The 15,176-nt window shown below is 42.0% G+C and overlaps 1 protein-coding gene across 13 annotated transcripts in view; it reads left to right on the top strand.

Annotated features, from left to right (window-relative positions):
• The window catches only part of MAP4K4 (mitogen-activated protein kinase kinase kinase kinase 4), a 219,556-nt gene extending 206,911 nt beyond the window's left edge, over window positions 1–12,645 (top strand). For 7 of the 13 annotated variants that reach the window (XM_040336430.1, XM_040336429.1, XM_040336425.1 and 4 more), the window contains 5 exons: window positions 656–756; window positions 2,031–2,180; window positions 7,840–7,999; window positions 8,179–8,318; window positions 9,360–12,645. In XM_040336430.1, the coding sequence (XP_040192364.1) occupies window positions 656–756; window positions 2,031–2,180; window positions 7,840–7,999; window positions 8,179–8,318; window positions 9,360–9,443 (635 nt within the window). In that variant the 3' untranslated portion in view covers window positions 9,444–12,645. The remainder of the gene's footprint in view (window positions 1–655; window positions 757–2,030; window positions 2,181–7,839; window positions 8,000–8,178; window positions 8,319–9,359) is intronic. The other 6 variants (XM_040336420.1, XM_040336422.1, XM_040336417.1 and 3 more) reach the window with 1 other exon arrangement.
• Window positions 12,646–15,176: the final 2,531 nt, after the last annotated feature.

Below are 15,176 nucleotides of genomic sequence, written 5' to 3'. Positions count from 1 at the left end.
TATGCTTTCTCCTTTACTGTATCTATGGAGGAGCAATGTAGCCACCTTCGGGCAGCAAAATTGTGAACCTTAAGAGAGAATAGTTGTTGGATTGATTTAAATAGACTTTACAAGTGACCTAAAGTGAAGTTTTGTGGATCGCCGCACAACGAGAGAGGTGCCAAATGTGGCAGCGGAGGAAACAAACAAGCAAAGCTTCCCCTTTTGGGTGGAGCTCCGACTTAAAGATTTAAAGGCAAGCTCCACACTTTAAAAGCAGACAACACCGTTATTTTTTCCCTTTTGGGATAAAGGTTTTAACTATTTTGAATACAAGTTGTCGATAATAAGTGGTTTGTCTCAGCATTCAAACTGCCACTATTTATGGATAGGTTGGTCAGTTAAAAAAAATAAGACTAACCGGCATGATTACCAGGTAATAAAATGGTTACAGGGTTAGTAGTAGTTGGTTACATTCAACTAGACTTTAGATGTTTTTTACCCATGTTTCCTCTTTTTTTTCTGTTCTATTGTAGATGACTATAAAAGATTGTAGATGACTATAAAAGATTGTATGCATGCAGTTCTGTACAAGATTTCTGAGAAATAATGTATAATGTATAACAATGCTTGTATATTATTCTATCATGTTTTATTTTTTCTTACTGTTTTTTAGTTAAATATGAGCGCATCAAGTTTTTGGTAATTGCTTTAAAAAGTTCAGTGGAAGTCTATGCCTGGGCACCAAAGCCATACCACAAGTTTATGGCCTTTAAGGTCAGTAATTTGACTTCAACTTGTTATGTAGTCTGATATATAGAAAGTCTTTTTTTCCCCTTATGTAGTGCCAGTTTGTGAAAAATCCACCAGAAAATCTTTGACCATCTCTACCCAACTTACTGGCAAGGTGATTTGACTTCTGTCTTTATAAATCTCTTGATCATCCAGTGGTGAGATATTCCTGGCAGAATGCCAGGATTTCAGCCATTTCAGAGCCCAACAATGGTGTCCCTATTCTATGTGTATGCACAATACTTAATTTTCAAACAAAATTTAAGTTTTGTCTCTGGAGCATGACACTTTGGTTATGAGATTAGTGTTTGGATGGCTACATTATAGTAGTGGTTGTGCTTCCTCTTAGTAGACTGTCACAGTTAACAATAAAGATTATGCCAGGGGTTACTGCTAAGCAATAGTATTTTTGGTCAGTATGTTCAACCCTGCTTTATCTAGATCAAGGATTAGAAATTGTAACCGCTTTCAGCCCTTAGGACGTGCCCATATGTCCTCGGGTGGAAGTGGTTATACAAGACCATGTCTGCGGCCATGGTCCTGGTATCAAAATTTGCATCCCACACTGGCTTTACTATAAACGTGGTTCAAGTGGCATTACAATCACTTTTACAGGTGATGCCAATACAATCTCCCCCAACTGCCTGCTGCAGTTCCCAGGGCTTTCCTGTTCTACTGGGGAGCCAAGGTTTGCCATACAGTGTCTGGCCTGCTGCAGACAGAGGAGAAGGCGAAAAACAGGTGTTCCTCCCCTTCCTTTGTGATAAAATGATCCAGGAAGTGACGAGGCTTTCCACACTTCTGGTTCGGTTTGTTTACTAGCCGCAACAGCCTGTGAAAGCATCTGATTAAACAGATCTCGGTTAGATTGGATAGTTTTGAGGGCAGAGGAGAGTTCAGAGGTCTTAAAGACCCCTGATCTCTCAGTGTGTTTCACTGCCCTTGCTAAGGGATGTGTATCTCTTGTGACAGCAATAAAGTTGAATAAATTAATAAAAGAAAAACAAAAGAATAGTGCCACACCGTAAGGGCCCTTTGACACAGATGTTATCGGTTCCGTCATGTTTTTTTGCTAAGACTACTCAATCGAGTTGCATCACTTAGTTATCACATCAGAAACATGGCTCAACCCCATCACAACTGTAAGTTCAAACAAGTCCTTTTGTTCACAAAGAGCATTAAACTTGGTTGGCAATTGTTTAAATTATTTATATTTTCAATTGTTTTACTTCATTGTAAACTGGTGTTCTTTCTTGCAGTCATTTGGAGATTTGGTACACAGGCCACTGTTGGTGGATTTAACAGTTGAAGAAGGACAGAGGTTGAAAGTGATCTATGGTTCCTGTGCTGGTTTTCATGCTGTGGATGTGGACTCGGGAGCAGTCTATGACATCTATTTACCAACGCATGTAAGGAGTGTTATTGTAGTAAGAAAATGCATCAATTTGGTTTGTTCCACTATCACTGTTTACACGGAGCTCAGAGATACCAGGAATAAAAGGTAGCAAACGCTCAATTTTTTTTGGTAGCTACTTTGAGATCAGTGTTTTGTGCATCCTCATTGTGGGTCATAGATAACAGGGTTCATAATTGATATAGTATTGTGGGAGAACATGTTCCCTCTAATGTTGACTGCAATTTACAGCACTAGTGAGAATATAACTATTTAACCAGCCAAAAGAATTTCTTCCCAAGGAAACTGCAGGCATTTTGGAGAGTGTGTGTGGAGCAGCATGCATTTTCAATAGACCTTTTTTGTAGGGAAGGGTATTGCAATGAGAATAGAGGGGAATGCCTACATAGAGCCCTAGTAAAGCTTGCATTTGTTTATAAATTATTGGTCAAAACTCTGCAGTTGTAATCTTGTAACAGTGTGTGGGTGGTGTCTGTAATAGCCCTTAGTATAGTTTTCTAATTTAAAACCAAATTTTGCAGTGGTGGTGTACAACTTACCAAGTCTAGGAATAATGCATTAGATCAGTGTAGTTTGGAAATTGTTATTTTTACATACCCGAGCATGCATGCTGAGCAGTATTAAAAATATACACATATATACAGTGCTCAGCATAAATGAGTACACCCCAACATATTTGTTGGAAAACCTTTACTTTCCATTCAGAATCAACATTTCCTATGGGACACTATACTACAAAATACTCCCACAAATGTGGGCCATTGATTGCAACCAAGATTTGTTTAATCAAATTCATACACCCCTTGGCAGCAAAACAAAATTTTAGACAAAATCCCAATTTAACAAGAATTTAACTACAGGTGAGTCCAATTATTCATTAAACAGATGTCCAGCAGACAGTTATAAAAGGGCGTTGCTTAACAAAGAACTCCTGGGGGCGTGGCTTGGCAACAATTTAAAGCCAGACACACGGCTTGTGAGCTCCGCCAAACATCCGTCCTTTTTATCCTGGTAACCGACTAACACCCATCCTCTGGGGTATATTTCCCTGGAGTGCCTGCTGAACCTCTGGGCCACAGACTGCTGTGTTCCCTGCCTGCCGGAGTGATGTCTGGACGTGGCTCTTCCACTCATTTGACACCGGACCATGCGGCTCAAGATGGTGGTTTGTCGCAAAGAACAGATAAGGAGAAATACAAGGAGGCGTCTCAGAAGCTGTTCGCTAAGCCTGCAGCACGGGACCCCTCTGCTGTGCCTGGGGATATGCCAGATGATCACATTGGTTCAGTCTGATGCAGATGACACAGTGCCATTTGAAGATTCGGTGGCGCCATTGCCTCCATGGGACACTGTAAGCACCTCCCCTGTCATACAGAAACTGCAACCTGCCATAACCCCAGAACCCACGTTGTGACATCTTTTCTGCAGTTACCTCATGTAACTCCTTCATCGCAGCCCTGGCTTCAGGGTTAAAACCTGATATAACTGTCCTCCGCCAAGATATGCAAACATTTCAGAACCGCACATCAGCTATTGAAGGGCACCTTGGTACCATGGAGGACGATTGGACCCCTATGCAAAGAGTATCGCATGCTTAACAACTGCTGGTAGCTAAACACTGCTTGGCTCAATGATTTAGAGAACAGGCTCTGCAGAAATAATGGCGCCATTCCCAAAAAAGTGGAGGGGAAAAATCCAGTGCATTTTATAGAGCAATGGCTGCTGAATAAATTTGGGAAAGACTCCTTTTCACTGATGTTTGCAGTGGGGTGGGCACACCGTGTCCCCACTAGGCCCTTGCCATCAGGCAATCCTCCTAGAGCTTTCCTGTTTAAAATGCTCAATTACATGGACCATGATGTCATACTCTCTAAAGCTAGATCAATAGGGGATGCACTTGTGATGGACAACTCTAAGATCTTGTTCCCAGACTTCTCGGCAGGGTAACAAAAACGGGCTCAGTTCACTAAGGTGAAAAAAAGGCTTCCTTCCCTGGAATTGCAGTACGCCATGCTCTACCCAGCTTGCCTGCGAGTGGTAGCCAAAGATGAAGTCCACTTTTTTTTGAAAAGCCTACACTGGCAGTGCAGTGGCGGGACAGTGAGGAACGTTCCCTGCGGTAAGAGTTAGTCAGACGCCGGAGGGCAACCTTATTCTTTCTGACCACTCATTTTGCATATCAATACCGGTCTGGTATCAAGGGTTGTTTATTTTTTTGTTTTTATTATTTTCCCACGTTGATTCTGCAAAGGCGGTTGACTGTTTCCACAAGTCGCTTCAATACCAGCTGTACGTATGGATGAGGCACATGCCATGTTATTTGTTGGCTCCTCTGTGCCGCTCTTAAACTAGTTGCTAGTCCCTCATGGACATTGCATAATGACTATTGAAAATTGTTGGTCCCTGGGTTCTCTACTTCTTTCTTCAGGAGGAGTAAATCATATGGTCGCATACTGTCCTATTCCTCATGGGATTATGTATACCTCTATTTGCTTAACTTATTATGTTGCAACCCAAACCTTATTCAGTCCTTTAATCATTTGTTTTTTGGTATTTGTCATTATTTTATTGTTTCAAGGTTATATGGCTAAGCACAGTGTGATCACACGCTGCAATGTACAGGGTTTGGGAGATGGGATGAAATGGCTGACTGTATTTCACATGGTTAAACAGCTAGGCTCCTCTCTGGTGTGTTTACAAGAGACCCATATGTCTCCTACCCAGGCATCCCCGTTCTCTACCAATGCGTTCGGCACCTGTTTCCACTCTATTTTCTCCTCCTTTTCCAGCGGGGTTAGTGTGCTGATTTGTCCAAATGTTCCCTCCTCATGTTCAACTTCACTCATTGACCCATATGGTCGCTATATATTTTTTTTTTATTGTGCAACCTAGATGGTCTGGTCTGCATTATAGCTAACATTTATGTTCCTCGCTTTTCGGTAGAGGTCATTAAACTTCTGGCAAATTTCCTAGCATGTCACTCTAGTATTCCCACACTTATTGTAGGGCATTTTATAAATTATTTGGATACGGACCTTGACTTATTCTCCGCTAATGCTTCACAACAAAGATCTGGGAGAGGTCCAACCTCTTTTGCTTGGCTTCTGTTGGAGCTTGGGCCTAAGGGATGTATGGAGATCCAAATACCCACAGGTTAAATGTTGTTCATGCTATTCGGCCATGCATGGCAGACTTTCCAGGATCGATCTTGGTCTTCTAGGCAATGATGAAAAGCTCCCCTTGGTGTCCTCTTCATGATATGAAGCAGGAACGGTCGCTGACCATTCTCCCCTGTATATCCAGATTCTCACATCAGTGGGAATGGAAAAAGATAGGTGTTGCAATATGTCACCAACTTGTTCATTCCATGCCTTAAAAGACTTGGTGCTGTTCTTTACAAATCATGGAGGTCATACAAAATACTAGATGTAGTATTTTGTAATCTACGTTATTAACCTTTCTTTCGTGTAATGAGCTAAACAAATGTTCTATAAAACTCGGTTTTGTGAAATTTCTGGGAAATTGCTCTCGTGTTCATTGAGATATTGATTACACTTTTACTTTTCAAAGGGGTGTACTCCTTTATGCTGAGGTGTGTGTGTGTGTAATATGAATGCACACATTATAAAAAAAAAAAAAAAAAACACAAAACACTGTGTATGATTCAAGGTTTTCCACTTTACTACCTTCTATTTTGATTTCCTGCTATGTCTGCTCGCAAAACACAGATGTATGTATTTTGAAAGAAGCACTTGGGTAGTAGAAATCTTCCCAACATGCTCTGCAACAATTAAGTAGCCATGGAAAGGAAACCTAAACAAGCACTATAAAGCCTAGTACATATGGGCTGAATGTCGGGCGACATCGGCACGTTCAATAAACGGCCGACATTTGGCCCGTGCGTATGGCAACCAGTCCAACAGAAGCCTATGGCTGAGAGAGCACTGAAGAGTATTCTGGTGGAGGGGCCGTCTCCCTGTCATAACACAATAGAACAGCAGGGGAGGTCGCTATCCTAACATTGAATTGTTAGTACAGCTTTCAGTTTTATTTTTATTTTTTTATTTAACCCGCTTGATTGAAAAAACAAAACAAATGGTGTGTACTAGGCTTTAGTGTTTGATCATACAACAAAAGCAATGAAATGGGCTAGAAAAAGTTATCATAGTTTCCCTTCACACTTAATATAGGGCAGCCCTCAAAATTTCCACTCGCCTACTAGCATTTGGCGAGTGGATTTAAGCTGGGGGCGAGTGATGACAGGGCTGCATGACCAATCTCCCTCCAATCTGTGCATACACTTAGAGTCCCGATGAGATTGGCGGCCGAAGAGGAAAGGTGCATGCTCAGGAAAAGTAGTCTCGTGAGCCGCGCACAGGCAGAGCAGTACACAGGTGCTCTCCTTACAATCCTCATTAAGCCATGGGACCTAACAGTATGACATCTCTGAGCCTGCCCCCCCCCCCCACGACCAATGTAGCTGGAGAGCAGAAAGTAATGAGTGAGGTGGAGGATTGCGAAAATTACCACTCCGGTGCAGTGCTCACTGAAAGTTGCCCTGACATGACAGCGGCAGCCTTCCAGTTTGTACAGTTTTCTTCTCCTTGTGCTCTAAGTAAGTGTCCAGCAGTTCAGCCTGAGCACTGTGAACAGACTGGTCTCAATGTGTGGTGTGCGCTGTGCTATGGTGTCAATGGCTGTGCAGTTGTGTGGATCTCAGCGCTGGATTGTACTCCCTTCCGCTGTGCTGCACCTCCTCTCCTCACTGCCAGCCTGAATAAAAGGGGGAAGTGGGGACATGCAAGCGTGGAGCCGCACACACATGCTCTTGATGATGAGATGAATGGGAGAGAGAGAGGATGGATGGGAGTTGCAGAGGAGACAGCAAGAGAATGGGGAAGAGACCCAGTTCTAGTGCCCTGTCCCTCTGATCTGCCCCCAGTGCCCTGTCCCTCTGGTCTGACCCCAGTGCCCTGTCCCTCTGGTCTGACCCCAGTGCCCTGTCCCTCTGGTCTGACCCCAGTGCCCTGTCCCTCTGGTCTGACCCCAGTGCCCTGTCCCTCTGGTCTGACCCCAGTGCCCTGTCCCTCTGGTCTGACCCCAGTGCCCTGTCCCTCTGGTCTGACCCCAGTGCCCTGTCCCTCTGGTCTGACCCCAGTGCCCTGTCCCTCTGGTCTGACCCCAGTGCCCTGTTTTGTTAAAGTTGTTGTTGGTAATATTTAATTTTGTAACTTGATTCTGCATAAAACATTAAACAGTGTCATTCCATAAGATAATCTACGAGGGCGTGTTTACGGGTGCAATTGGGCGCAGGGCAGTGTATGAATTAGGTTGGGCAACTGGTGGCGAGTAACTCTTGAGGCCTGGCTAGTGGCTCAGGACTTGAAATTTTGAGCCCTGATATAGGGTATCTATCAAAGATTTCAGATTGGCTCAGTTTTTATTATTTTGTGGTTATCTGTAATCATACATTTTGCCTATGTTGTATAATTATCATCAACAGTGTCTGAAAACCCCCACCACCTGTTTAAAAACCAAGCATACAAACAAGTAAAACTATCATACAGATCTCATTGTAGTTTCTATATTGAGCAAAGGTCTGTGTGGGCTGCAGTATGTATGTTCAGCATTAAACCTTGTGATTTTTGTTCTAGATCCAGAGCAGTATCCAGCCACATGCTATTATAATCCTCCCAAATACAGATGGCATGGAGTTACTAGTTTGTTATGAAGATGAAGGAGTTTATGTCAATACATATGGCAGGATCACCAAAGACGTGGTTCTTCAATGGGGAGAAATGCCTACATCAGTTGGTATGTTTCATTTAGGGTTCTGTTTGAACAGGTTTTTCTTTAGCCTGAACATTTCTGCCTTTTTTTGAGTTTTGTTATTATTTTTAGTAATTGCGTTTTTTATTTTCTTTTTATTGTTTTGGGGTGATAATGATGTTTCTTGCTATGGTTGTTCATGCTTCTTTTATCCTTCTTTACAGCATATATCCGATCTAACCAGATAATGGGATGGGGCGAGAAAGCCATTGAAATCCGATCTGTAGAAACTGGCCATCTTGATGGAGTATTTATGCATAAAAGGGCACAAAGACTAAAATTTCTGTGTGAAAGAAATGATAAGGTAAAGATGTATATCGGACAACTATTAGCATTTGATGGTATTTAGATGATGTTTTTACAATTTGTAGTTGTGTAGAGTAGAACATTTCCTTCTAGTCAACATAAGTGCAGAAATAAATTGTTCTTGTTCGTTCTTCTGTTTGAATGCTCTGATCTTTTGAGTTGTAGTGGTAGATGGTTATGGTAACAAGAAACTAAACCTAAGGCTAAATTAGGACTTTATATGAGGCAATGAGTATATATACCTCCATACCCAATATGTTAAAGAGACTAAATGGGTGGGGCTTTAATTGAGTTACATAACTAAGTAATGAACCAATCAATGTAGGCATTGTATTTATTGCAAAAAGGCATACATATACATGAAAAAGTCCCACCATTTAGTCTTTGTGTAGGTTGTTATGGTACCAGCAATTGTCATCTCAGGCTATTTAGCCTAGTTATAGTAGAATGACTGAGTTTTTGAGTCTTGGCCTAACAGGCGCAGCTCTACTGAGTTGTGACATTGAGACATTTTAAAGCAGGATATTATGTTTCTGTGATCATGTGTAGACTTGGAGCGCTGCTCAAACCTGGAGCATAAAAGTTATTCCTCCCGGTATTCAGAAAGTGAAAGCAGGCATCGGGCACAAATTCAGAAGCGTGGACATATGGTGAGGTAAGACACCGCTCAAAACCAACTCAGTGCTTCAGATGTGGAATTGGCTGTGTATGACCTCAGCCAGCGCTGCTCTGGCCAATTCCCCTGACATGTGCCGCCCCGCCTACTGGGACTTCGTCACAGAGGTCACTAAGCCTGGTAGGTGGGGCAAAACATGTCATGGGACATGGCTGGAGCAGCCCTGGCTGAGGCTATACCCAGCCATATTCACATCTGATGCGCTGGGTCGTTTTTAAGCAGTGTCTTACCCCACCCAGGATATTATGTTGCATTTGAAATGTGCATCTATGTCAACTAAAGCTGTAGTTTGGAACATATATTCACAGCCATAATAGTGCAAGAACTTTTATGTCTAATTCTTACCTTTATTTCATCACTCAGGTTTTCTTTGCTTCCGTACGGTCTGGTGGAAGCAGTCAAGTGTATTTCATGACCCTCGGCAGGAGTTCTCTACTGAGCTGGTAATGCGTGGAACTGCTGATGCCTCCCCTACAGTCTTCATAATCTCCGTAACTTGAAATCATTTACAACTGGAGTACAACCTGTGCACTGATGATATATTTGTTCAAGATGGAGTTTGCATTCATTTAGTGGACCTTTTTGTGTTTCTACCTTAGGGGAGAAGATGCCAGGACTTTATTGAAGCTTGCAAAAAGCAGCTGAGGCTGCAACTCTTGTGTTCGGGTGCTGTAAACATCAGAGACTTGACAGGAACGGCAAGATTTTACTAACTTAGACACTTCCTGTTACTTAAGTTAACTTCTACATGAGAAGTGCAAAAATCAAACCACACTTTAAGCACCCTGTCGCCATGAAAAATGGAGTTGTTTCTAAAACGAGAGGGCAGACCAGGAGAACGTAACAAGCCTTTGTGATGATGCACAGCCAGGCTTACTAATATTTCAGTTATTTAATTTAGTGGTTTTTTTTTATTTTGTTTATGTTGATTCTGACAAAGGAAAGTTCATATAATAAAATGTATTTATAAAATGTGAAGGGCAGCAGCTAATGTTTTTATTTTTCACCTGCACAAAGTTTTGGGCCAATGTTGTGCATTGCTGAACTTTGCCTAAGTCCATGCAAATCATTATTTTTGACTTCCTTGACTTGTATATCCCTACAGAATGTGTCACAGTATTAGCGCTGCCTCATCCTTCTTTTTTTTATATATTATTTCCTAGATATCTGCAGTTAATGTGCACGCAGTGAATCAACCTAAACTTGTACTGTAGAAAGGGTATAAAACAGGGTTGCGGAGTTGGATGTTACAGGCAAATTCCAATCAGCTTATTATTTCTCCTACCTCATTTTGGGCGATGCACAAACCCCTTTGGTGCCATGACACCTGCAGCGTCTTTGCAGACATCCTGGACACAAGGGCTTGACAAAGCGGTTGTCTCATTTAACTTTATAACGTTAATGGTGTATAACGTGAATGTGTAATTGAATACCAAAATTTGTGCCAGAATGAACTCCTTGGCGGAGTTTGTCCAAGTTGACACATTGGCACAAAATTGCTCCATGGCAGTGACAATACACGGATTAGGTCCATTTGGGTTTCATAGGGATTTTTTTTTTTTCAGTTTAAATTGACCCTCCGTTTCACATTTATGTGTTTGATCCAAGACAGTAAGGTTTCACTTTTTGTGAAATGCAGATATAGCATCACGGGAGGTCTGTGTTTTAGGCTAGTTCTCTGAATGATATAATGTAGGAGAATAGGAGGGACACGGGAGGGGGTGGGCTTGTTCATGAAGGGGAGCGACATATTCCTTTTGTAAGAATGCAATGCACTAAAACAATTCTACGAATGTAGTTAAAAATGCTTATTCATAACTGACATGCTGTTCCTGTGTTTAGATGTGAGATTCCCAGTTCAGATTTTTTTATTGAAAATATAAAAGTCGGCTTTATTTTCTGAGCGTTTTGGCATTTGTAATAAATGTCTGGACAGGAATAACTTGTTCAGTGGCTACCCATTCTTTACTCAAGGTTCCTGGAGTGTACAGTGGTGGTTGATGTAGCAATGCACAGTGTCATTATCATTCAATCTTTTTAAAATACCTTTTTTTTTTTCTTCCGGTGTGGGGTACATTGTTGACAGCTGCCTTAAGCTGTTCATTTGTGAACAGTTTCTCTTTCTAATATAGACTACTCTTTCTTTGTTTCTGCCATTGTATGAAACATTTTTTTTTTATACATTTTTTTTTTTTTGCTTTTGAGTGTGCAGTCTGGCTAATGAGCCAGCTTGCATTCATTCTGGTTCTGACTTATGAAATGATATCAACATGAGCTGAGCAGATGAAAGGACTTTTCCTAATGGAATAGTTCTCATGGTGTGAGCATTAATCTGTAGCCACCTCTTACATACATACATACTCATTTCCATGACATGGAAGCCTTATAACTAATGGCAGAAACATATGTTTAAACTTTTTTTTTTTTTTTTCTTTCCCGGTAGCACTGAAAAGTGATTTTAATGTGTACATTTAGTTATTTTTTTTGTTGTAAAGGGCAGTGGACACTTAAAGTGAAGTTGTAAGCATTCTGAGTGTAGTCTAAATAACAAGTACTAATCTTGGGTTCTGTTTTGCACTTTGGCTTGTGGGAGTTCATTCCATGGGTCTGGAGGGCTGTGTTCATGGGTTTCCAACATTGTGCCTGCCTCTGATTGTGCACTTTGCACCTCCTGGGCATAAACTGCTGGTGTCCACCACAGAGACACTTGCATGAATGACAATACTCAAGACTCTGCACACTGAGACGAGTGCAACATAATTACTGTAATTCCCATGATGTCAGTAATCACATGATTTTATCAAGCAGGAAAATCATCTATGTATTTTGGCACTCATGTAAAGCCTGTGCAGTAGTCACAACGCACAAGGATGGCACAGTTGGGGATTCTTGCCAGTGTATTCTCAACACCCCAATGGTCACTTAATAAAGCATTTTTGTTGCTGATGTTAAACCAGTCCTGTACTTAAATACTGATTAAGCCAATTGCCCAAAAACGACTACACTATAGAAATGTCTTTGGTTAGAACTGCTGGATGTTCGTATATAATATGTTTTAACAAATTGCTCTGGAGTGCCCAAACACTGGTGTCTTCACTGTTATTTTTCTTCCAGCAAACATTATGTCCTACTGCAATTTTGTAATTTAAAACCAGTATTAACAGCAAAAACCACTATGTGATGATCTTGGATGATATCGTTAATATCAGAAAGCAGAATACAGTTGCTCCTCGGTTTAGTTAATGCATAAGAAATAATATTCTTGTATGAATTACTGAAACTGTATGACTGCAGTGTTGCTTCCCTTTTTCTGTTTTATGCACATGTTACATTGGAGAAAATGTTTACATTTTTGTTAAACTAATGTGCATCACCTATTTATGTTTTTTTAAGTGAATTTTTGCATAATTTTAGTAAATCACATTTTGTGACCTATAACCTCAAACTTTTCTGATTAATAATAGTGCGAAAAGATAACCGTGACAAACTGCATACAATTACTAATTGTTGAACTGCAAAGCAGACTGGTGTCAAGTAAACATACTCAGACATTTTGCAGTGCTATCTAACTTATGTCTACTGTGTTTCATGGAAATTCCTATTTTCCCCATTTTTCCTTAAATAAAATAAAAATTACACCTATGGTTAAGTGGACTAATTATTTTTTTTGAGATAGGAACAACATAATTCCTTTTTTTTTATTAGTTTTGTAGGTTTAATGCTATTGTAAATTTTGATGGTTTGAAAGTGTTCACTACTGCTGACCACTAGGGGAGGTACATTTATAACATATACTGCACTTTCGTTAGAATTGGAATATCTTTTAAGACGTGATCACACACTACACATTTACTGCATGGAGTTCATGCACCATCATTTTAGAATTCCCCACACAAATATATTGACGGTGTAATGTACACAATCAATGGATAACCTAATGGATCACAAATATAGATGGGCTCCACCTCCTGCAGGAAACGCAAGCACATACAAGTTTAAAAAAAGGCCTCCATAGGCTGGCCCTTCAGTTCTTGTGTTTCCTGTGTCCTGCAAACTCCGAGACTGAACCCCCTATAGTGTTCATTCGAATCCTGGACACCAGGGCGGTAGTGACATCGGCATTTTGGAAGAGGGGCGTGTTTAGCGTGGAAGTTACTTTGGCAAGGTTGCGCAGCTGCAGGAAGTGGCAAGGTGGCCAGCTTGGGAAAGGGCTGCAAATAGCTGCGGCCATGCCAGTTATGGGCAGATCGGGGGGTGTAACTGGGCAGCCTGGGCCTCCGAGGTCACATATGCTCCCATTCATAGCAATGGCGGAAGCAGCGGGAGTACACTGGCGTGCTCCTTCCCCTCCAGGTGGTCCACATGGCGGAGGATCAAGAGCCCCTACCAGAGGCTGTGAAGCAAGGCCCCAGCTCTCGAATGATAAGATGGAGGGGGAGGACGCAGGGGTATTTCCCAGGTGCAATAAGCATCCCTGAGCAGAGCTCCATAGGAGGAGGGAAGAGGTTTGGGCACCAGAGGCTTAGGGGGGATCCCTAGGGGCAGCAGTGGCAAATCCCCCTGGCTGAAGATCTCTTGCTCTGCTGTTGTAAAGCCTGCAGCCCAAAAACCAGGAAGCAGCAGAAGGAGCAGACAAAGCCAGAAAGAAAAAGTACTGCCAGACTTTCGGAGTGAAAATACCATCCAACAGTGAAAAATTGCTTTGTCACAGATGTATTAAGAAAATGGTTAAAGAGGAGACAATACATCTGGCAAAGGATCTTCTTGAATTAAAAAAAGAGATGATATCCACGCTTAAATTCCTATGAACAGCCATTGGCTAGATGAAAGGGGAGGAACGGCCATCCACTGCATCTCAGTACCCCATGAGTGCACGACAACGAAAACTAAAAAGTTCTCTCCCCCAGCCATCAATGAGTTTCTCGGATTGAGATTCGGAGGAAGGAGGGATATGCAATTAGTGGACTTTCAGCTGTTGCAAAACTACAAGTCCCATCATGCCTCTGCCTCTGGGTGACATGCTTGTGGCTGTTGGAGTCATTGCTATGCCTCATGGGAATTGTAGTTCTGCAACAGCTGGAGGTCCGCTAATTGCATATCCATGTTCTATACCATAACGGCTCCTACTCTGATGGAGAAGTTGCCACAATGGAAACTCGGGGAAAGTTTCCGACAGAGGAGCTCTCAAAAGCAATTTACTTAACAGAAGAAATTGAGGAAACCCAGTCCGCGGGCTCAGCCTGGGACAGGCTGTACTGAGGGCTCAAGGAAACGAAACAAAGAACTTTCTCGACCCGCCAATCTAATAAAGGTTTCGTAGATAAAGAATGGGAAAACCCAGAAAAAAGCTGTTTTTTCCAAAAGCCCTGAAGAGAAGATTTCCATTCGACTAACGACAAAGCGCTCTCTCAAGTGCCCGAAACTGGAATTATCCTTGGCCAAGGTGTCAAAGAGCTCAGACCTTTCATTTTAAGACATGGGTCAGCTAAAATACCTGATAGACAAAAAATGTAGGTCACACTGCGGAGAGCATATGGGGCAGGAGCAGCAGAGCTTCAGCCCAGCTTAGCTAACACTTGCGTGGCCAGAAATATTTTTTTTTGGCTCGAACAACTCTGGGGTCACCTGGACAAGGTACCAGGGGCAGAGGAAGCCTTGTTTTCCATTCTACTGATAAATGGGTGGCATACATGGCCGATGCTTCGGTGAAAGTGGTAAGAAGCTCCAAAACGTACTACAGGTTTGGTCAATGCAGCCAGAAGGGCCTTATGGCTAAAGACCTGGGGAGGGAGACTATGCATCCAAAAATCAATTATGCAACATCCCCTTTGGCGGTGACCCACTGTTCAGGCCTGAACGCGAAAGTTCTGGAGAGGTCAGCAGATAAAACCAAAGGATTCTCCTTAAAAAAAACAAGAGAATTTTTTTTTTTTCGTCAACTCTCTCCCTTTTTTTGAAACGTCCTCTCTCAATAGCGATCGTTCTGCTAAAACCATTTTATCCTACACATATTCACGCAGGGATACAAAATAGAATTTACAGCGAGATCTCCGTCCATGTTCCGAGCCATGACTGTTCCAGCTTCCTCACAGTAAAGCATACCTAATGAAGGAAGCGACCATGGAATTACTGAAAGAAAAGGTGTAATGGCGATATATACCTACCATCGCACTTCGGGAT

This window comes from Rana temporaria, chromosome 2 (assembly GCF_905171775.1).
Source record: "Rana temporaria chromosome 2, aRanTem1.1, whole genome shotgun sequence".
Classification (NCBI taxonomy): Eukaryota; Metazoa; Chordata; class Amphibia; order Anura; family Ranidae; genus Rana; species Rana temporaria.
The sequence above is the reverse complement of the archived record's forward strand: the minus strand, read 5'-3'. Positions and strand labels throughout refer to the sequence as shown.